At 45.6% G+C, this 23970-nt stretch overlaps 1 protein-coding gene across 1 annotated transcript in view; it reads left to right on the top strand.

Annotated features, from left to right (window-relative positions):
- LOC129830865 (potassium voltage-gated channel subfamily KQT member 4-like) overlaps nucleotides 1-23970 on the top strand; it is a 131845-nt gene that overhangs the window by 90951 nt on the left and 16924 nt on the right. Inside the window, exons 4-11 of the mRNA XM_055893674.1 lie at nucleotides 2790-2965; nucleotides 11082-11207; nucleotides 11531-11641; nucleotides 11749-11844; nucleotides 12216-12304; nucleotides 16868-17097; nucleotides 17253-17352; nucleotides 22527-22658. Coding sequence (XP_055749649.1) covers nucleotides 2790-2965; nucleotides 11082-11207; nucleotides 11531-11641; nucleotides 11749-11844; nucleotides 12216-12304; nucleotides 16868-17097; nucleotides 17253-17352; nucleotides 22527-22658 — 1060 coding nt within the window. The remainder of the gene's footprint in view (nucleotides 1-2789; nucleotides 2966-11081; nucleotides 11208-11530; nucleotides 11642-11748; nucleotides 11845-12215; nucleotides 12305-16867; nucleotides 17098-17252; nucleotides 17353-22526; nucleotides 22659-23970) is intronic.

Here is a 23970-nt window from a genome sequence, read left to right on the forward strand (position 1 = left end):
CGGTCCTGGCGCTTGCTGGACTTTCTTGTGCACCCTGAAGCCTTCTTCACAACAATTGAACCGCTCTCCTTGAAGTTCTTGATGATCCGATAAATGGTTGATTTACAGTGGGGAGAACAAGTATTTGATACACTGCCGATTTTGCAGGTTTTCCTACTTACAAAGCATGTAGAGGTCTGTCATTTTTATCATAGGTACACTTCAACTGTGAGAGACGGAATCAAACAAAATAAATCTAGAAAATCCCATTGTATGATTAAGTAATTTTATTGCATGACATAAGTATTTGATCACCTACCAATCAGTAAGAATTCCGTCTCTCACAGACCTGTTAGTTTTTCTTTAAGAAGCCCTCCTGTTCTCCACTCATTACCTGTTAACTGCACCTGTTTGAACTCGTTACCTGTTTAAAAGACACCTGTCCACACACTCAAACAGACTCCAACCTCTCCACAATGGCCAAGACCAGAGAGCTGTGTAAGGACATCAGGGATAAAATTGTAGACCTGCACAAGGCTGGGATGGGCTACAGGACAATGGGCAAGCAGCTTGGTGAGAAGGCAACAACTGTTGGCGCAATTATTAGAAAATGGAAGAAGTTCAAGATGACGGTCAATCACCCTCGGTCTGGGGCTCCATGCAAGATCTCACCTCGTGGGGCATCAATGATCATGAGGAGGGTGAAGGGTCAGCCCAGAACTACACAGCAGGACCTGGTCAATGACCTGAAGAGAGCTGGGACCACAGTCTCAAAGAAAACCATTAGTAACACACTACGCCATCATGGATTAAAATCCTGCAGCGCACGCAAGGTCCCCCTGCTCAAGCCAGCGCATGTCCAGGCCCGTCTGAAGTTTGCCAATGACCATCTGGATGATCCAGAGGAGGAATGGGAGAAGGTCATGTGGTCTGATGAGACAATAGAGCTTTTTGGTCTAAACTCCACTCGCCGTGTTTGGAGGAAGAAGTATGAGTACAACCCCAAGAACACCATCCCAACCGTGAAGCATGGAGGTGGAAACATCATTCTTTGGGGATGCTTTTCTGCAAAGGGGACAGGACGACTGCACCGTATTGAGGGGAGGATGGATGGGGCCATGAATCGTGAGATCTTGGCCAACAACCTCCTTCCCTCAGTAAGAGCATTGAAGATGGGTCGTGGCTGGGTCTTCCAGCATGACAACGACCCGAAACACACAGCCAGGGCAACTAAGGAGTGGCTCCGTAAGAAGCATCAAGGTCCTGGAGTGGCCTAGCCATTCTCCAGACCTGAACCCAATAGAAAATCTCTGGAGGGTGCTGAAAGTCCGTATTGCCCAGCGACAGCCCCGAAACCTGAAGGATCTGGAGAAGGTCTGTATGGAGGAGTGGACCAAAATCCCTGCTGCAGTGTGTGCAAACCTGGTCAAAAACTACAGGAAACGTATGATCTCTAATTGCAAACAAAGGTTTCTGTACCAAATATTAAGTTCTGCTTTTCTGATGTATCAAATACTTATGTCATGCAATAAAATGCAAATGAATTACTTAAAAATCATACAATGTGATGTGAGCGGACCAAGTAATTGGGCGTCATTCCAAAGCATGAAGGTGGAACAAACGAGTCAGGAGTAGGTTTTCTTGATTGAACATAGTTCTATATTGAGGGCATTTGGTCAACACAAACACTCCAACGTAATCAATAAATCTCCCAAAGGAAAAAGAAAACATATCTTCTCCAGATCAAAACAGGAACACAATATGATTGTCTTTAAACTACAACAAAAAGTCACGGCATTGTCACCGTCTTAATGGTTCTTCATAGATAGCTCCTCTGTCTCGGTGGCCATCTTCCAGAGATAGTTCCCCCTTCTGCTGGTTCCATACTCTCTCTTAGAGGGGAAGGAGAATCTCATTAGTAGTGTCAGCTGTGCTTAATTAATGCTTGTTGGGCTACCATCCGTGAGCCCAGCCTGCCCTCTGGTGGTCCTTCCACAGTGATTTTCTGGATTTTTGTTTTAGATTCCGTCTCTCACAGTTGAAGTGTACCTATGATAAAAAATTACAGACCTCTACATGCTTTGTAAGTAGGAAAACCTGCAAAATCGGCAGTGTATCAAATACTTGTTCTCCCCACTGTAGGTGCAATCTTACTGGCAGCAATATCATTGCCTGTGAAGCCCTTTTTGTGCAAAGCAATGATGACGGCATGTGTTTCCTTGCAGATAACCATGATTCGAAGCACCACCCTCCTTTTGAAGCTTCCAGTCTGTTATTTGAACTCAATCAGCATGACAGAGTGATCTCCAGCCCTGTCCTCGTCAACACTCACACCTGTGTTTAATGAGAGAATCACTGACATGATGTCAGCTGGTCCTTTTGTGGCAGGGCTGAAATGCAGTGGAAATGTTTTTTGGGAATTCAGTTCATTTGCATGGCAAAGAGGGACTTTGCAATTAATTGCAATTCATCTGATCACTCTTCATAACATTCTGGAGTATATGCAAATTGCCATCATACAAACTGAGGCAGCAGACTTTGTGAAAATTAATATTTGTCATTCTCAAAACTTTTGGCCACGACTGTACTTACGATACATGTACGGAGTAGCATTTACATACATGGTTTCCAAAGAGCAGTAGCAAATGCATAGTTAATGATCTATTGATATGTGTCTGAGCTTACTGGGACTGAGTGTGTGTACTGGATGTGCATTGTGCAGCTCTCTTTCTCTTAGCCCATCTCTCTCCTCTTTCTCCTCATCTCTTCTCCTTTCACCTCCTCTCTTTCTTCCCCCTCTTTCTCCATAGACTTCATAGTGTTTGTGGCGTCGTTGGCGGTGATCGCAGCGGGTACCCAGGGGAACATCTTTGCCACCTCTGCCCTGCGCAGCATGCGGTTCCTCCAGATCCTCCGGATGGTACGCATGGACAGACGAGGAGGCACCTGGAAACTACTGGGCTCTGTGGTCTACGCCCACAGCAAGGTGGACACACACACACACGCACACACACACACACAGTGGATGATGAAACGACTAGTATTAGTGATATGTGGTCAAAGCAAAATGAAGGTGGGTGTCATGCCAACCACAACACACCCACAGATACTGTACACATACTGAAAGGTTAGGGTCACGGACCTCAGAAACTATATCTACCTTAGACTGGTAGTTAGGATGACCACTCTGAAAAGTTACAGCCAAATACACTGCACACAAACACTCAGGGATGTCAGGTGATGGTGGTGATTATAGTGTTGTCAGGTGATGATTATAGTGTTGTCAGGTGATGATTATACTGTTGTCAGGTGATGGTGATTATAGTGTTGTCAGGTGATGGTGATTATAGTGTTGTCAGGTGATGGTGATTATAGTGTTGTCAGGTGATGGTGATTATAGTGTTGTCAGGTGATGGTGATTATAGTGTTGTCAGGTTATGGTGATTATAGTGTTGTCAGGTGGTGATGATTATAGTGTTGTCAGGTGGTGGTGGTGATGATTATAGTGTTGTCAGGTGATGGTGGTGATGATTATAGTGTTGTCAGGTGATGGTGGTGATGATTATAGTGTTGTCAGGTGATGGTGGTGGTGATTATAGTGTTGTCAGGTGGTGGTGGTTATGATTATAGTGTTGTCAGGTGATGCTGGTTATGATTATAGTGTTGTCAGGTGATGCTGGTTATGATTATAGTGTTGTCAGGTGATGCTGGTTATAGTGTTGTCAAGTGATGGTGATTATAGTGTTGTCAGGTGGTGATTATAGTGTTGTCAGGTGGTGGTGATTATAGTGTTGTCAGGTGATGATTATAGTGTTGTCAGGTGGTGGTGATTATAGTGTTGTCAGGTGATGGTGATTATAGTGTTGTCAGGTGGTGATGATTATAGTGTTGTCAGGTGGTGATGATTATAGTGTTGTCAGGTGATGGTGATTATAGTGTTGTCAGGTGGTGGTGATTATAGTGTTGTCAGGTGGTGGTGATTATAGTGTTGTCAGGTGGTGGTGATTATAGTGTTGTCAGGTGGTGGTGATTATAGTGTTGTCAGGTGGTGGTGATTATAGTGTTGTCAGGTGGTGGTGATTATAGTGTTGTCAGGTGGTGGTGATTATAGTGTTGTCAGGTGGTGGTGATTATAGTGTTGTCAGGTGGTGATGATTATAGTGTTGTCAGGTGGTGGTGATTATAGTGTTGTCAGGTGGTGGTGATTATAGTGTTGTCAGGTGGTGATGATTATAGTGTTGTCAGGTGGTGATGATTATAGTGTTGTCAGGTGGTGGTGATTATAGTGTTGTCAGGTGGTGATGATTATAGTGTTGTCAGGTGGTGGTGATTATAGTGTTGTCAGGTGGTGGTGATTATAGTGTTGTCAGGTGGTGATGATTATAGTGTTGTCAGGTGGTGATGATTATAGTGTTGTCAGGTGGTGGTGATTATAGTGTTGTCAGGTGGTGGTGATTATAGTGTTGTCAGGTGGTGATGATTATAGTGTTGTCAGGTGGTGGTGATTATAGTGTTGTCAGGTGGTGATGATTATAGTGTTGTCAGGTGGTGGTGATTATAGTGTTGTCAGGTGGTGGTGATTATAGTGTTGTCAGGTGGTGGTGATTATAGTGTTGTCAAGTGATGGTGATTATAGTGTTGTCAGGTGGTGGTGATTATAGTGTTGTCAGGTGGTGGTGATTATAGTGTTGTCAGGTGATGATTATAGTGTTGTCAGGTGGTGGTGATTATAGTGTTGTCAGGTGATGGTGATTATAGTGTTGTCAGGTGGTGATGATTATAGTGTTGTCAGGTGGTGGTGATTATAGTGTTGTCAAGTGATGATTATAGTGTTGTCAGGTGATGATTATAGTGTTGTCAGGTGATGGTGATTATAGTGTTGTCAGGTGGTGGTGATTATAGTGTTGTCAAGTGATGATTATAGTGTTGTCAGGTGATGATTATAGTGTTGTCAGGTGATGGTGATTATAGTGTTGTCAGGTGGTGATGATTATAGTGTTGTCAGGTGGTGATGATTATAGTGTTGTCAAGTGATGGTGATTATAGTGTTGTCAGGTGATGGTGATTATAGTGTTGTCAGGTGGTGGTGATTATAGTGTTGTCAGGTGGTGGTGATTATAGTGTTGTCAGGTGATGCTGGTTATGATTATAGTGTTGTCAGGTGGTGGTGGTGGTGATTATAGTGTTGTCAGGTGATGGTGTTAGTTATAGTGTTATCAGGTCACTGTGGTGATTTATAGTGTTGTCAGGTGGTGGTGGTGGTGGTGATTATAGTGTTGTCAGGTGATGGTGATTATAGTGTTGTCAGGTGGTGGTGGTGATTATAGTGTTGTCAGGTGATGGTGATTATAGTGTTGTCAGGTGGTGGTGGTGGTGGTGATTATAGTGTTGTCAGGTGATGGTGATTATAGTGTTGTCAGGTGATGGTGGTGATGAATATAGTGTTGTCAGGTGATGGTGGTGATGATTATAGTGTTGTCAGGTGATGGTGGTGGTGATTATAGTGTTGTCAGGTGATGGTGGTGATGATTATAGTGTTGTCAGGTGATGGTGGTGATGATTATAGTGTTGTCAGGTGATGGTGGTGGTGATTAGTGTTGTCAGGTGGTGATTATAGTGTTGTCAGGTGATGGTGGTGATGGTTATAGTGTTGTCAGGTGATGGTGGTGATGATTATAGTGCTGTCAGGTGATGGTGGTGATGATTATAGTGTTGTCAGGTGATGGTGGTGATGATTATAGTGTTGTCAGGTGATGGTGGTGATGATTATAGTGTTGTCAGGTGATGGTGGTGATGATTATAGTGTTGTCAGGTGATGGTGATGATTATAGTGCTGTCAGGTGATGGTGGTGGTGATTAGTGTTGTCAGGTGATGATTATAGTGTTGTCAGGTGATGGTGGTGATGATTATAGTGTTGTCAGGTGATGGTGATGATTATAGTGCTGTCAGGTGATGGTGGTGATGATTATAGTGTTGTCAGGTGATGATTGTGTTGACTGGTGGTGGTGATTGGCAGGTGTCTTCACTAACATTTTCAACATGTCCCTGATTTGAGTCTGTAATACCAACATGTTTCAAGCAGACCACCATAGTCCCTGTGCCCAAGAACACAAAGGCAACCTGCCTAAATGACTACAGACCCGTAGCACTCACGTCTGTAGCCATGAAGTGCTTTGAAAGGCTGGTAATGGCTCACATCAACACCATTATCCCAGAAACCCTAGACCCACTCAAATTTTCATACTGCCCAAACAGATCCACAGATGATGCAATCTCTATTGCAATCCACACTGCCCTTTCCCATCTGGACAAAAGGAACACTTATGTGAGAATGCTATTCATTGACTACAGCTCAGCATTCAACACCATAGTACCCTCAAAGCTCATCACTAAACTAAGGAACCTGGGACTAAACACCTCCCTCTGCAACTGGATCCTGGACTTCCTGACGGGTCGCCCCCAGGTGGTAAGGGTAGGTAGCAACACATCTGCCACACTGATCCTCAACACTGGAGCTCCCCATGGGTGCGTGCTCAGTCCCCTCCTGTACTCCCTGTTCACCCACGACTGCATGGCCAGGCACGAGTCCAACACCATCATTAAGTTTGCAGATGACACAACAGTGGTAGGCCTGATCAACGACGAGACAGCCTATAGGGAGGAGGTCAGAGACCTGGCCGGGTCGTGCCAGAATAACAACCTATCCCTCAACGTAACCAAGACCAAGGAGATGATTGTGGACTACAGGAAAAGGAGCACCGAGCATGTCCCCATTCTCATCGACGGGGCTGTAGTGGAGCAGGTTGAGAGCTTCAAATTCCTTGGTGTCCACATCAACAACAACCTAGAATGGTCCAAACACACCAAGACAGTCGTGAAGAGGGCACGACAAAGCCTATTCCCCCTCAGGAAACGAAAAAGATTTGGCATGGGTCCTGAGATCCTCAAAAGGTTCTACAGCTGCAACATCAAGAGCATCCTGACCGGTTGCCTCACTGCCTGCCTGGCCTCTGACCGCAAGACACTTCAGAGGGTAGTGCGCACGGCCCAATACATCACTGGGGCAAAGCTGCCTGCCGTCCAGGACCTCTACACCAGGCGGTGTCAGAGGAAGGCCCTAAAAATTGTCAGACTCCAGCCACCCCAGTCATAGACTGTTCTCTCTGCTACCGCATGGCAAGCGGTACCGGAGTGCCAAGTCTAGGACAAAAAGGCTTCTCAACAGTTTTTACCCCCAAGCTATAAGACTTCTGAACAGGTAACCAATGGTTACCCGGACTATTTACATTGTGTGCCCCCCTCCCAACCCCTCTTTTACGCTGCTGCTACTCTATGTTTATCTTATATGCATAGTCACTTTAACCATACATCCATGTACATACTACCTCAATTGGCCTGACCAACCAGTGCTCCCGCACATTGGCTAACTGGGCTATCTGCATTGTGTCCCGCCAACCCCTCCTTTTATGCTACTGCTACTCTCTGTTTATCATATATGCATAGTCACTTTAACCATACCTACATGTACATACTACCTCAATAAGCCTGATTAACCAGTGTCTGTATATAGCCTTGCTACTCTTATTTTCAAATGTATTTTTACTGTTTTATTTCTTTACTTACCTACACACACACACACACACACACACACACACATACCTTTTTTTTCTCGCACCATTGGTTAGTGCCTGTAAGTAAGCATTTCACTGTAAGGTCTACACCTGTTGTCGTCAGCGCACGCTACAAATAAACTTTGATATGATTGTGTTGTCAGGTGGTGGTGGTGGTGGTGGTTTATAGTGTTGCCAGGTGACGGTGGTGATGATTATAGTGTTGTCAGGTGGTGGTTATGATTATAGTGTTGTCAGGTGATGGTGGTGATGATTATAGTGTTGTCAGGTGGTGGTGGTGATTATAGTGTTGTCAGGTGATTATAGTGTTGTCAAGTGATGGTGGTGATGTCAGGTGTTGGTGGTGATGATTATAGTGTTGTCAGGTGTTGGTGGTGATGATTATAGTGTTGTCAGGTGTTGGTAGTGATGATTATAGTGTTGTCTGGTGGTGGTGATTGTGTTGGCACGTGATGGTGTTGATTGTGTTGTCAGGTGATGGTGGGGATTGTGTTGTCAGGTGATGGTGGGGATTGTGTTGTCAGGTGATGGTGTTGATTGTGTTGTCAGGTGATGGTGTTGATTGTGTTGTCAGGTGATGGTGTTGATTGTGTTGTCAGGTGATGGTGTTGATTGTGTTGTCAGGTGATGGTGGGGATTGTGTTGTCAGGTGGTGGTGGGGATTGTGTTGTCAGGTGGTGGTGGGGATTATAGTGATGGTGGGGATTATAGTGTTGTCAGGTGATGGTGTTGTCAGGTGATGGTGGGGATTATAGTGTTGTCAGGTGATGGTGGGGATTGTGTTGTCAGGTGATGGTGGGGATTGTGTTGTCAGGTGATGGTGAGGATTGTGTTGTCAGGTGATGGTGAGGATTGTGTTGTCAGGTGATGGTGAGGATTGTGTTGTCAGGTGATGGTGAGGATTGTGTTGTCAGGTGATGGTGGGGATTGTGTTGTCAGGTGATGGTGGGGGATTGTGTTGTCAGGTGATGGTGGGGATTATAGTGTTGCAAGGTGATGGTGGGGATTGTGTTGTCAGGTGATGGTGAGGATTGTGTTGTCATGGGGTTGGTGGTGATTGTGTTGTCAGGTGATGGTGGGGATTATAGTGTTGCCAGGTGATGGTGGGGATTATAGTGTTGCCAGGTGATGGTGGGGATTATAGTGTTGCCAGGTGATGGTGGGGGATTGTGTTGTCAGGTGATGGTGGGGACTGGGTTGTCAGGTGATGGTGGGGACTGGGTTGTCAGGTGATGGTGGGGATTGGGTTGTCAGGTGATGGTGGGGATTGTGTTGTCAGGTGATGGTGGGGATTGTGTTGTCAGGTGATGGGGGGGATTGTGTTGTCAGGTGATGGGGGGGATTGTGTTGTCAGGTGATGGTGGGGATTATAGTGTTGTCAGGTGATGGTGGGGATTGTGTTGTCAGGTGATGGTGGGGATTATAGTGTTGTCAGGTGGTGGTGGGGATTATAGTGTTGTCAGGTGATGGTGGGGATTATAGTGTTGCCAGGTGATGGTGGGGATTATAGTGTTGCCAGGTGATGGTGGGGATTATAGTAGTGTCAGGTGATGATGATTATAGTGTTAGGTGGTGGTGATTGTGTTGTCAGGTGGGGGTGGTGGTGATTGTGTTGTCAGGTGGTGGTGGTGATTGTGTTGTCAGGTGGGGGTGGTGGTGGTGATTGTGTTGTCAGGTGGGGGTGGTGGTGGTGATTGTGTTGTCAGGTGGGGGTGGTGGTGGTGATTGTGTTGTCAGGTGGGGGTGGTGGTGGTGATTGTGTTGTCAGGTGGGGGTGGTGGTGGTGATTGTGTTGTCAGGTGGGGGTGGTGGTGGTGATTGTGTTGTCAGGTGGGGGTGGTGGTGATTGTGTTGTCAGGTGATGGTGGTGATTGTGTTGTCAGGTGATGGTGGTGATTGTGTTGTCAGGTGATGGTGGTGATTGTGTTGTCAGGTGATGGTGGTGATTGTGTTGTCAGGTGATGGTGGTGATTGTGTTGTCAGGTGGTGATTGTGTTGTCAGGTGATGGTGGTGATTGGGTTGTCTGGTGATGATGGTGATTGGGTTGTCTGGTGGTGGTGATTGTGTTGTCAGGTGATGGTGATGATTATAGTGTTGTCAGGTGATGATTATAGTGTTGTCAGGTGGTGGTGGTGATTGTCTTGTCAGTTGATGATGATTATAGTGTTGTCAGGTGGTGGTGGTGATTGTGTTGTCAGGTGATGATGATTATAGTGTTGTCAGGTGGTGGTGGTGATTGTGTTGTCAGGTGATGATGATTATAGTGTTGTCAGGTGGTGGTGATTATAGTGTTGTCATTTGATTACTGTGATTATTATTATTTTACCATGCTGGTCATTTATGAACATTTGAACATCTTGGCCATGTTCTGTTATAATCTCCACCCGGCACAGCCAGAAGAGGACTGGCCACCCCTCATAGCCTGCTTCCTCTCTAGGTTTCTTCCTAGGTTTTGGCCTTTCTAGGGCGTTTTTCCTAGCCACCGTGCTTCTACACCTGCATTGCTTGCTGTTTGGGGTTTTAGGCTGGGTTTCTGTACAGCACTTTGAGATATCAGCTGATGTAAGGAGGGCTATATAAATACATTTGATTTGATTTGTTGGCAGGTGATTGTGGTGGTGATTGTGTTGTCGGGTGACGATTGTGATGATTATAGTGTTGTCAGGTGATGGTGGTGATGATTATAGTGTTGTCAGGTGATGGTGGTGATGATTATAGTGTTGTCAGGTGATGGTGGTGGTGATTATAGTGTTGTCAGGTGATTATAGTGTTGTCAAGTGATGGTGGTGATGGTGGTGATGTCAGGTTTTGGTGGTGATGATTATAGTGTTGTCAGGTGTTGGCACGTGATGGAGTTGATTGTGTTGTCAGGTGATGGTGTTGATTGTGTTGTCAGGTGATGGTGTTGATTGTGTTGTCAGGTGATGGTGTTGATTGTGTTGTCAGGTGATGGTGGGGATTATAGTGTTGCCAGGTGATGGTGGGGATTGTGTTGTCAGGTGATGGTGGGGACTGGGTCGTCAGGTGATGGTGGGGATTGTGTTGTCAGGTGATGGTGGGGATTGTGTTGTCAGGTGATGGTGGGGACTGGGTTGTCAGGTGATGGTGGGGATTGTGTTGTCAGGTGATGGTGGGGATTGTGTTGTCAGGTGGTGGTGGGGATTATAGTGTTGTCAGGTGATGGTGGGGATTGTGTTGTCAGGTGATGGTGTTGTCAGGTGATGGTGGGGATTGTGTTGTCGGGTGATGATTGTGTTAGGTGATTGTGGTCGTGGTGATTATTGTGTTGTCAGGTGAATGTGGTGATTATTGTGTTGTCAGGTGAATGTGGTGGTGATTGTGTTGTCAGGTGATGTTGATGGGTTTGCTCTTTAATGTTTGGCATATATTGATTGATGTTCATTTATTATGATTTTGATGATGTTATGATAATGACTACGCGCCCCTCCCCCCTCTTTCTCGGTCTCAGGAGCTCATTACAGCGTGGTACATTGGTTTCCTGGTATTGATCTTTGCCTCCTTCCTGGTTTACCTGGCAGAGAAGGACGTCAACACAGAGTTCAACACCTACGCAGACTCCCTCTGGTGGGGAACGGTCAGTACCAGGAAAGATTACATTGCATTGGATAGCAGCCGTCTTCTGGGCTCCTGACCAATTCTGCTATTGTTGGAAAAGGACCCGTACGCATTTCACAGTTAGCCTACACCTGTTGTTTACGAAGCATGTGACAAATAACATTTGATTTGACACACACCCACTGTCTTGGGTATAAATTGCCCTTTCTCCAGATCTTGGATGAGACTGACCACTAGACAATAAGGTCTCTCTAGTACCATGCTGTTTTACTAGTATAGCTCTGTATAGTATTTACCACTGGAAGACTTCTTCTGACACTCTGTGTGTGTTTCTATGCCCAGATTACTCTCACCACCATCGGCTATGGTGACAAGACACCCCGCACCTGGTTGGGCCGACTTCTAGCTGCCGGCTTCGCGCTCCTGGGTGTGTCCTTCTTCGCCCTTCCTGCTGTGAGTCTCTCTCATTGGTGTACATCACTGTCAGTTCCCCTCCCAGCCAATCGGAACTCATGCATTTGGCCCTGCCTCTGACCCGCTCCTTCTGACCCCTCTCTCAGGGTATCCTGGGGTCAGGCTTTGCCCTGAAGGTGCAGGAGCAGCACAGACAGAAGCACTTTGAGAAGAGGAGGACTCCTGCTGCCAACCTTATACAGGTGACCACAGATGGCTCAGGTATCATCCACTCAATCAACAGACTAGGTCATAAGGGGTGACGGGTAGCATAGTGGTTAGAGCGTTGGACCAGTAACCGGAATGTTGCGCGATCGAATCCCCGAGCTGACAAAGTAAAGATCTGTCGTTCGTCCCCTGAACAAGGCAGTTAACCCACTGTTCCTAGGCTGTCATTGTAAATATGAGTTTGTTCTTAACTGACTTGCCTAGTTAAATAAAGTTTAAATAAAAAAATAATAATAACTGAACCCAGCAACAAATTGCTGTATGATTGGATCATTTTTCTTTAGTGGCTTAACGTGTTCCTGCATGTTCCTGTGTGCCTGCGTGTGTGTGTGTGTGTGTGTTCCAGGCTGCGTGGCGTCTGTACTCTACTGATGCTCAGCACTCCTACCTGACAGCCACTTGGTACTTCTATGACAGCATGCTTCCATCCTTCAGGTAGATACTCCCTTCTGCTCTCCAATAATGCCGTGGTTGTGTGGTTGTGTGGTTGTGTGGTTGTGTGGTTGTGTGTTGGTGCTGGTCGACCCATGAATGTAACCATCCCCACTGTACATGAAATTAAAAGGACAAAATGTTTGTACAGGTAGATTTGACTTAGGTGTGACTTGGAGTAGCAAGCGTGTCTCACCTATCCTAAAATAATGTGGTTTTGAAAGCCAGCTGACACTGCTAACCGGTTGAACGTTGAGAGAGCATTGTAGGGAGATGAGGAGAGGCTGTACAGATGAATTATAGGAGCTAGGAAGAGAACCTAAATGTAACTTGCACCTACATATAATTAACATGACACACACATGAACGTACAGAAATATACAACAATTATCAATATCCCAGCAATTGAGTTGCTTTTACCAGTGGTGACCGTGGGGATTCTATCTTCCTGATCTAAAACGGTGGGGTGCACTTTCATTCATTTTCATTCTCCCTTTTTAAGTTATTACAGGTTTCTTCAGGCCTCCAAAATGTGACTACCACCATTGTTTATCTGTTTATTTCTTAAGATTGTATTCTCTTATTTAATTTAAGTATTTACATATTAATTTGACTCATTTAGTTTGTTTAAAAAGAGGGGGACTTTTATGACGGACATATACCTTTTTTTGCCTCTTAGCTCTGTGTCCAGTAACAAGCAAAGTGTGTTGATGGTGCCATCAATATTTGTCATACTTCATTTTGATAAATTACATATGAATTATCCCCGTCTTTTTTATGTTTTGACCCTTAATTTGACATCCTTTTTGTTTTTATTTTTTTTGTCGTTTCTTGCTTTCTTTGTTTTTTTGTGCACATGGGGTCAGAGAACTGACACTACTGTTCAGTCACCTTCAGCGACGGCGTAGCGTCAAGAATGTCCTTCACAACTCCCACAACACCCTGCTGTCCGGGCTACGGCCCTACAGCTCCCCCTACCTGTCAGGGGACAGGTACGCACCACCACCACACACACACACACACACACACACACACACACACACACACACACACACAGATAAACGACAGACCGATATATAGATGCACACCGACATATACACACGCAAGAAAAGATCACCGTGACACATGCACTCATTTGTATCAAACAATCTATCACCAGAGGATGCCGCAGGTTTTACTCCTTATAGCAGCGAGCTGGTTTAGAAAGAAATGCTTGCTGTTCCCTGGTCTGTGGTTCCTGTGTGGATGTACTGTTGTGTATCTTAACCACCTGTCACTAATACTGATTCCAGACCCGTGTGTAATTAACAGCTCCGCCTGCTCCATCTCTGTCTGCCTCTCATTCACTTTCCTCGTCTGATTAATCTTCATGTCAACTCCATCACCCTCATCCTTTCATCCCCTCTTTCTCTCCTTTTTGTCCCGCTCTCTCTCTCTCTCTCTCTCCTGTCATCCACTTCTTTTCCATGTCATCCCTCCATCAACCCTGTTCTCAGGAAGGCAGAAGTCCCTTGCAGGTTTGTTTTTGTCTTCTGAACATATGTGTCTCTGCATTCTCTCTCTGACAAATCCAGTTAGGAAGTGGTCCTCCATGGTAATGGGAAAAACAATGGGATACAACCCAGCATGACAGATGCATACAATAACATGCCATGTTTTCCAAGGTATATGTTTGGTCTTGAAGCCATACAGTTGATTGAATAGTACTGCATGTACAGAAAGACATTAATAACACATTAATGGCAGTGTGTCTCCCAATCAAGAAGACAATGGTTAGGTGTGGAGCTAATTATTTCGACCTTCTGGAACGGGGGCTGCAGTCATATTATGGATATACTCCGGTGAACTGCTTCCTCTGCAGACTCTCCTGCTGCCTACAGTACACCCCCAACTCAACACCTCCCTCCTCCATGGGTGTGTGTCAATACATTGTCAAACCTTCAATGTGAAAGGAGACTAGGAAAAGAAGCCATTTAAGACGTTTGAGTTGCAGTAGTGGGCTTACCCCTCCACTTCACCCTCTCCTTCTCTCCTTTTCACCTCCCTCAGCCCCTCACCTTTTATGATCTCACTGCCTGCGTACCCTGCCTCTGCTCTCCTTTTTCCTCCTCCTCTTTCTCCTATCTTCCAATTCTCCTTTCCTCCTCTCTCCTCTCCCCTTCTAGCCCCCCATCCCCTCTTCTTCTTCTCACCTCTTCCGCTTCTCCTCCTATTCTCCTCACCCTCCCTCTGCCTTGTGTGTCTCCTCAGTCAACTTGTTTCTAAAAAGCGGTCTCTTCTGGATTCACGCTGGCCGCAAGCAGCAGAGGTATCCACGGTGACAAGCCTGTGCATGGGGCACGCCACCCCCCCCTCCCATCCGCCCTTACTCACACACTACCCCCTTCTCACTCTGCCTGAGGGTCCCAAAGCCTTCTGGCCCAGTGCAGTGGGTGTGTCTCTGTACATTTTCTCCTTCAAATAAGGAGTTGTCCCCTTAAAATATCCCACTTTCAATAAGGAGTTGGTCCCCTTGAAATATCCCACTTTCAATAAGGAGTTGGTCCCCTTGAAATATCCCACTTTCAATAAGGAGTTGGTCCCCTTGAAATATCCCACTTTCAATAAGGAGTTGGTCCCCTTGAAATATCCCACTTTCAATAAGGAGTTGGTCCCCTTGAAATATCCCACTTTCAATAAGGAGTTGGTCCCCTCGAAATATCCCACTTTCAATAAGGAGTTGGTCCCCTCGAAATATCCCACTTTCAATAAGGAGTTGGTCCCCTTGAAATATCCCACTTTCAATAAGGAGTTGGTCCCCTTGAAATATCCCACTTTCAATAAGGAGTTGGTCCCCTTGAAATATCCCACTTTCAATAAGGAGTTGGTCCCCTCGAAATATCCCACTTTCAATAAGGAGTTGGTCCCCTCGAAATATCCCACTTTCAATAAGGAGTTGGTCCCCTTGAAATATCCCACTTTCAATAAGGAGTTGGTCCCCTTGAAATATCCCACTTTCAATAAGGAGTTGGTCCCCTTGAAATATCCCACTTTCAATAAGGAGTTGGTCCCCTCGAAATATCCCACTTTCAATAAGGAGTTGGTCCCCTCGAAATATCCCACTTTCAATAAGGAGTTGGTTTTAGTCTCTTAATTTAGCATAGTGTGAAGACACTTGTCATTGAGGATGGTCATCAGGCTAAAAATGGCTGAAATTTGTTTGGTTGTAAATTGCACATTTGATATTCACATTTTGGAATTGATCTTTGAGAATGGGAAACACTCTGCACTGGTGTAGAAATCTTTGACTGAGCCTTTATTGTGTGAGAAGAATGACAGGGTGTTCTGTTTAAAGGATAGCTCTGTTGTAAACCACTTTCTTTCAGTGAACAGGATGACACAATAAACCATGCATTCTTTATTGGAAAACAAAGGAATTTGTTTCATGGTTTATGTGGATCTAATGTCAGCATTGGCCTCCTCACACACTTACAGATTTTACAGCATATTTAAAATTTTGTACAGAAGTTTGTGACAAATAAAAAATAAAAGTTTTCTGAAAAGGTCAAATAGTTAGGAAGTCACGCATGCTGTTTTCTTAATACTTTTGCATGACCGTTACTTGTTAATTGTACACATTATTCATGCATGCGTTCTTTGATCACTTCTGCTCTGTAGTGAATTATGGAGAAAGGGTTCAAATGATCCTGCATGCAATGCAACCATATGCTTGTTGTACTTTTGCGACTCGTTCCCACTCAATAAAAAACCCCTTCCCTCCCCTGATAGATGTTTCCCTTTTGTCTGCTAAAATGTTTCTCTTCAAGTCCTGTGCTCAGTATACCGTGCATGTCTTTGGAGGATTCAGCTGTATTTTTAACCCTACTATATCCCTTTTTTCTTTTATTTCCTTTCCAATGGAATGCAAAGGGCTAACAGTAATTCAACATCTTACTCTGTCCACCCACCCTTCTAAGTCAACCTGAGCATTTCAGCTCCGGCGTATGAAATGCCGTTTCCCCTAATGCTTTTCCAGCTATTTAAATATTAATTTAAATGTCAGGCCAGCGCACAAACAAGGATTATATCAGCGTAAACAACATGTCTCTAATCGTTCTCTGGTGCGTGACGTTTGAAATGCTTTGTGACTTTGTAACATGTAAGTGGTCACAGAGTGTACGTCACAATTTGCTCCCTATTCCCTATATATACCTATACCCAGCCAGTCAGTTAATCAGCCAGTCAGTCAATAAACCAGCCAGTCAGTCATGCCTGTGTGAAATCTCCGTCTGAATGTCTGTCTCTGTTCTCTCTGTGCTTTGTTGGTCATTGAGAATGCTGTGTGTGACTGTTTTAATGGGAGTCAGTAGCTACACACTATCTAGTGTACTGCTGTGTGTACCTGCTAACTACCTGGGTCTGCTCCTCTGCTGATTGGCTAAACTCAGTGTCTTAAGCAACTGGATCGTCCACTGGACACTATGGACCTATAGTTAATGAGGAAAATCACACAACAGAACTCTAAGGATGTCCTAAGTGGCAGATAAACACGTGGACACAAGATCATTTCCTTCGTTGTTCCAGCAGCAGCAAAATGGGATTCCGGGACAGGATGCGGCTGAACAACTCCCGTTCATCCCAGGCAAGCCGGAATAAGGCGTCCCAGCTGCCTCCCGGGATGAGTGTCCGCCAGTCGCCCAGTACGGAGAACGTCCCAGAAGCCACCAGTCCCGGAAAGGTGCAGAAGAGCTGGAGCTTCAACGACCGCACGCGGTTCCGCACCTCCCTGCGACTCAAACCCAGACCTCCTGCAGACGGTGGGAACTGGGACTTGACTCACTCACACAAACACACACTCGCTACATTTACATACACACTTAAACAGTACATACTCACATACTGTCTCACGTATGTTCTTGTACTCACTCACTCCCTCTCACGTTTAACTATATCGTTGCTGTCCTGTCTCCAGTGGAAGGAGTAGGGGAGGACAGTGTTGAAGACAAACCATATTGTGATGTTGCCATGGAGGAGGTGATCCCAGCAGTGAAGACCTTGATACGGGCTGTTAGGTGAGTCCTACAGCACCCCTACATGTACCCACAGAGTACCTACTGGTCTACATCATGATGGAACCAGGTCACCTGTCTCCTCTCTGGTCCTATTGTCGCAATAGGCCCTAGTATTATATTTGGGCCTACAGTACTTCCTGTTATGGTGGATGGAGTAAGATGAATGGTTGGCTCCTCCAGTGGACTCTGGCCGTATGCAGTTTCGGCTGATGGTAGGGAAATGTCCTCTTTAGTGTGATAACTGATCCTTCCTGCCGCAGGCCAGCTGCTCGGCTCTGACCTTGTCTCAGTCAATCATTCAGGGCCTGGAGGGCAGCTGGCAGAGCCGTGATCATGGAGAGTCTATTGCAGAGCTCCATGTTAGTGATACACTGTGTGTTTTAGTGATCACTCCCTGGCCGCCAAAAATAGACAAACATGACATCGTCACTATACTAGTCTGTATTGTACAGTTATTTTGTCTCGTCTTACTTTGATGGAATTGATCATAAGAATTTGTTGACCAAAGTCTTCATATAACATTGTTTTACAGGTAAGGTTGTGCATGCTGTCGTGTACATAGACCACCTTTCTATGCCCACAAGGAAACTTCCAATATTAGGAAAAACTAGCTACGATATAAGGAATGGAGAAAGAATGGTGTGAAGGAATGAGACAAATGCCTAGCTGGCAAAATTATGCACTAATTAACGGCTCCATGTGTTCAGGGGGGAAAAACACGACCCCTTGAGGTTTCTCTGTGCTTAACCATGTAAATATCCTGGAGGGATACCTTCATCCCTCTACACACACGGACGCACGCACATGCAAAACTTATTCCACTGAGGGAGGCAGAAAAACACTACAATTGCCAGTCAATGAGGCAGGTATGTTGGTCTGTGGGTAGTTGGTGTGAGTGGATTGTATTGAACCACTACTGGCAGATCCCAAGGGTCAGCCATATAGACACAGCATCTTTCATGTTGCATCAGACTATGTGTGTGTGTTTCCACAGTATGCTATAAGTATGAGGGGTTATGTGAGTGCGTGTGTTTATATGAAAGGGATAGTGGATTGGGTCTGGATTCATTTGAGTGTAGGCTCTATTAGCTACCATACTGAAACGTGAATATTCTTTGTCGACACGTGTATATACATCACTGTTGAAACACTGGAATCTTATGTAAGACACACTTAAGATTGATGTCTTTTAAGAAACAGGTAGATATTAGCAGCGACTGTATTGCTGAGGTTTCACTATAGGAAGGCTACTGTAGTTAATCAGCCTGCCTACTTGCCTGTGTAAATGTGTGGTGTTTGGGATATGTAGGGATGGTGAGAGGAAGAGAGAGGAGGAGAGAGAGAGATCTGCATACTCATTGTAGTACTCAATCTAATCAAGTTGTGCTAAAGCCACTAGTAGTCAATTTCTGTATTTCTGCACAGTTGTGAACATTTTATATTTTTGAAACTGTTTTATCCAGAGTTTGTAAAGTCAACAATTTGCCTATTGTTTGATCATCCGTGTTAAGGGTTTTAAAGAAGTGATAGTTCCATTCCTCTGCTTTTAAAGTTAGAAGCTGTTGATTGAGCTCATGTAAGCAGGAGTTCCTCTTTTGGTGTTAGACAGCAGGTAGCCTAACGGTTTGAGCATTGGCCCAGTAACTGAAATGTCGCTGTTTTGAACACCGGAAGAAGACTCTTGAGCCAACAAGGTGTAAAATCTGTCTATGTGCCCTTGAGCAAGGCACTTAAACCTCATTTGCTCCAATGGCGCTGTACTTACTATGGCTGACCCTATAAAACAACACAAACTGCACCTGTCCTCCATCACAACTCACTTCACTGCTGTTGCCATGAGTCATTCACATAAAACCAAACCAAAAACGACCGAATGCTGACTTGAATATGTTTGGTCCAGATCTCAATAACTTGTTGGTACTGATTCCCTACCAGAGCCTCTGAGTCTGTAGCTAATGATTTAGTGCACCCAGTGCCAACTATGCCTCTATACCAGGTAGCTGCTGTGGGAATACTTCAGGCAGCCAATGCATTAATACGATCATACCACTCGATGAAGAGAGAGACTCAGCGCTTTGAAGAACCCCTTAGAGGATGGAAATAAAATTATATTTCTTTCTTTTTCTTGTTCATTCCTTTCTACTTTTCCTTACTCTTTCTTTTACCCACACCTGAGACCCACCCGGACAGAAAAAAATATGCATCTACCTGCAAAATAAAAAAAATACATCTTGCCAAAATATTTTTGAAAAACTCCGTAGTCATCAAGAGCGCACTGTGAGGAGGAGGAAGGAGGAAGGGTGCGCTGACTGCCTCTGTGGTACCAGCTGTCGACCACCACCCCTCTTTTTCTACTTTCTCTCTCTCTCTCCTGCAGAGCAGAAGAAAGAAAAGCGAGAAAGAGGGAAAGGGGGATAAAGAGGAAGAGCGTGTGTTTGCCATCAACACACTAGCGTTGCAGCACAGCGTAGCAGCACATAGCACTAAACTGCCATTGCACATGCTAGTTGTTCAGTCGCCAACAATGGTTAACACGTTTCCACGTTACATTGTGTTCCACATCCCTGCTGTGATGTGTGTGTGTGTCTGTTTCACCAAACCACCACCACTACATATGTAATGTGTGTGTCCTCCCCCTGACAGAACACACTGATATTAAAGAGGTCTTAGCCCGTCTGTGTGTGTGAGATAATGTTTCCTCATAAAACAGCCCCCCCCCCCCCCCCCTCTGTGCTCACTCCGACTCATGGAGCAATCCATCACGGCTTGGGATGACAGGTTAAGTGCGTCTGTTTTGCTACGCTAACATTTGGTGTGTCCTGTATTCTGCAGAGCCAGCACCTCAGTGTCCGGGCCGCTGACTACTCTCCTATAGTGTGACAAGCAGCCAGAACTCTGCCCAGTATATGTTCAACACTCTACAGCCCCAACACACTCTTTACTTCTCTCTAGGAAAGGCCAACGATTGGTGGAGTGTGGATGTGAATATAATTAGCTTTGTACACTGGGAGTCAGAGCATCTGTCTCTGTCCTCTAACTGTGGGGTCACCACACACACACAACACACACAGCTGTCTCGCTGAGAGGAGGTAGACTAGACACACACAGGGGTCCACCTCGTGTGTGTGTGAGAGAGAGAGGCTGACTAAGCAGAGGGCCAGGGTGTGCAGAAAACCGAGTGTGTCCCTCTCTCCTTACACAGTGCACCGGAACAAGGGTGTCTTATATGCACAGTGCTTTGGGAACGTATTCAGACCCCTTGACTTTTTCCAAATTGTATTAGGTTACAGCCTTAATTCTAAAATGGATTACATTTTTTTATTTTTTTATCCTCAGCAATCTACATATAATACCCCATAATGACAAAGTGAAAACGGGTTTTTAGACATTTTTGCAAATGTATTAAAAATAAAAAACAGAAACCTTATTTACATAAGTATTCAGACCCTTTGCTATGAGACTCGAAATTGAGCTCAGGTGCATCCTGTTTCCATTGATCATCCTTGAGATGTTTCTACAACTTAATTGGAGTCCCACTGTGGTAAATTCTATTGATTTGGACATGATTTGGAAAGGCACACACCTGTCGATATAAGGTCCCACAGTTGACAGTGCATGTCAGAGCAAAAACCAAGCCATTAGGTCAAAGGAATTGTCCGTAGAGCTCAGAGACAGGATTGTGTTGAGTCTCAGATCTGGGGAAGGGAACCAAAACATTTCTGAAGCATTGAAGGTCCCCAAAAACAGTGGCCTCCATCATTCTTAAATGGAAGAAGTTTGGAACCAACAAGACTCTTCCTAGAGCTGGCCGCCCGGCCAAACTTAGCAATCAGGGGAGAAGGGCCTTGGTTAGGGAGGTGACCAAGAACCCGATGGTCACTCTGACAGAGCTCTAGAGTTCCTCTGTGGAGTTCCTCTGCAGCACTCCATCAATCAGGCCTTTTATGGTAGAGTAAACAGACGGATGCCACTCCTCAGTAAAAGGCACATGACAGCCCGCTTGGAGTTTGCCAAAAGGCACCTAAAGACTCTCAAACCATGAGAAACAAGATTCTCTGGTCCGATGAAACCAAGATTGAACTCTTTGGCCTGAATGCCAAGCGTCACGTCTGGAGGAAACCTGGCACCATCTCTACGGTGAAGCATGGTTGTGGCAGCATCATGCTGTGGGGATGTTTTCCAGCGGCAGGGACTGAGACTAGTCAGGATCGAGGCAAAGATGAACGGAGCAAAGTACAGAGAAATCCTTGATGGAAACTTGCTCCACAGCGCTCAAGACCTCAGACTGGGGTGAAGTTTCATCTTCCAACAGACAATGATCCGAAGCACACAGCCAAGATGATGCAGGAGTGGCTTTGGGACAAGTCTCTGAATTTCCTTGAGTGGTCCAGCCAGAGCCCGGACCCAATCGAATATCTCTGGAGAGACCTGAAAATAGCTGTGCAGTGATGCTGCCCATCCAACCTGACAGAGCTTGAGAGGATCTGCAGAGAAGAATGGGAGAAACTCCCCAAATACAGATATTACAAGCTTTTAGCGTCATGCCCAAGAAGACTCGATGCTTTTAACCGCTGCCAAAGGTGCTTCAACAAAGTACTGATTAAAGGATCTGAATACTTACAAAACTGAAATATCACATTTATGTATTTAAAAAAAAAAGAAAATTGCAAACATTTCTAAAAAACTGTTTTTGCTTTGTCATTGAGGTATTGTGTGTAGATTGATAAGAAAAATACATATTTGATCAATTTTAGGATAAGACTGTAACGTAACAAAATGTGAAGAAAGTGAAGGGGTCTGAATACTTTCTGAAGGCACTGTATACAGTCAGTGTTCTATACATGGCTCTACATATGTCATTGGTAATACAGAACCAATGCCATTGTCAAAGTCCACAACAAAGCGGAATCCCTGCAGTACTCCAGTGGTTTCCTTTTAATGAGGCCATTTGTGAATAATATTGAGAAGGTCACTTTGGCTGCAAATCCCACTTAATCACACCTACGTAGTTGCATTGATGAAGTGCATGACTTGTTTCATGGTTTAACACTTTTGCAGTATTCACTGGTTTTATTCTGCAGTGTGAAGCACCCACAAGCAACACATCCTAGTAGATCTCTACTAATGTGTGTGTGTGTGTGTGTGTGTGTGTGTGTGTGTGTGTGTGTGTGTAGGATTCTGAAGTTCCTGGTGGCCAAGCGGAAGTTTAAGGAGACTCTGCGTCCATACGACGTGAAGGATGTCATAGAGCAGTACTCTGCTGGACACCTGGACATGCTGGGGAGGATCAAGAGTCTACAAACCAGGTACACACACAAACACAAACACACACACACAACCTACAACATTTACATTTACATTTAAGTCATTTAGCAGACGCTCTTATCCAGAGCGACTTACAAATTGGTGCATTCACCTTATGACATCCAGTGGAACAGCCACTTTACAATAGTGCATATAGATCTTTTAAGGGGGGGGGGGGGGGGGGGCAGAAGGATTGCTTTATCCTATCCTAGGTATTCCTTGAAGAGGTGGGGTTTCAGGTGTCTCCGGAAGGTGGTGATTGACTCCGCTGTCCTGGCGTCGTGAGGGAGTTGGTTCCACCATTGGGGTGCCAGAGCAGCGAACAGTTTTGACTGGGCTGAGCGGGAACTGTACTTACTCAGTGGTAGGGAGGCGAGCAGGCCAGAGGTGGATGAACGCAGTGCCCTTGTTTGGGTGTAGGGCCTGATCAGAGCCTGAAGGTACTGAGGTGCCGTTCCCCTCACAGCTCCGTAGGCAAGCACCATGGTCTTGTAGCGGATGCGAGCTTCAACTGGAAGCCAGTGGAGAGAGCGGAGGAGCGGGGTGACGTGAGAGAACTTGGGAAGGTTGAACACCAGACGGGCTGCGGCGTTCTGGATGAGTTGTAGGGGTTTAATGGCACAGGCCGGGAGCCCAGCCAACAGCGAGTTGCAGTAATCCAGACGGGAGATGACAAGTGCCTGGATTAGGACCTGCGCCGCTTCCTGTGTGAGGCAGGGTCGTACTCTGCGGATGTTGTAGAGCATGAACCTACAGGAACGGGCCACCGCCTTGATGTTAGTTGAGAACGACAGGGTGTTGTCCAGGATCACGCCAAGGTTCTTAGCGCTCTGGGAGGAGGACACAATGGAGTTGTCAACCGTGATGGCGAGATCATGGAACGGGCAGTCCTTCCCCGGGAGGAAGAGCAGCTCCGTCTTGCCGAGGTTCAGCTTGAGGTGGTGATCCGTCATCCACACTGATATGTCTGCCAGACATGCAGAGATGCGATTCGCCACCTGGTCATCAGAAGGGGGAAAGGAGAAGATTAATTGTGTGTCGTCTGCATAGCAATGATAGGAGAGACCATGTGAGGTTATGACAGAGCCAAGTGACTTGGTGTATAGCGAGAATAGGAGAGGGCCTAGAACAGAGCCCTGGGGGACACCAGTGGTGAGAGCGCGTGGTGAGGAGACAGATTCTCGCCACGCCACCTGGTAGGACCTGTCAGGTAGGACGCAATCCAAGCGTGGGCCGCGCCGGAGATGCCCAACTCGGAGAGGGTGGAGAGGAGGATCTGATGGTTCACAGTATCGAAGGCAGCCGATAGGTCTA

This window comes from Salvelinus fontinalis, chromosome 32, assembly GCF_029448725.1.
Source record: "Salvelinus fontinalis isolate EN_2023a chromosome 32, ASM2944872v1, whole genome shotgun sequence".
NCBI classification, from domain to species: domain Eukaryota; kingdom Metazoa; phylum Chordata; class Actinopteri; order Salmoniformes; family Salmonidae; genus Salvelinus; species Salvelinus fontinalis.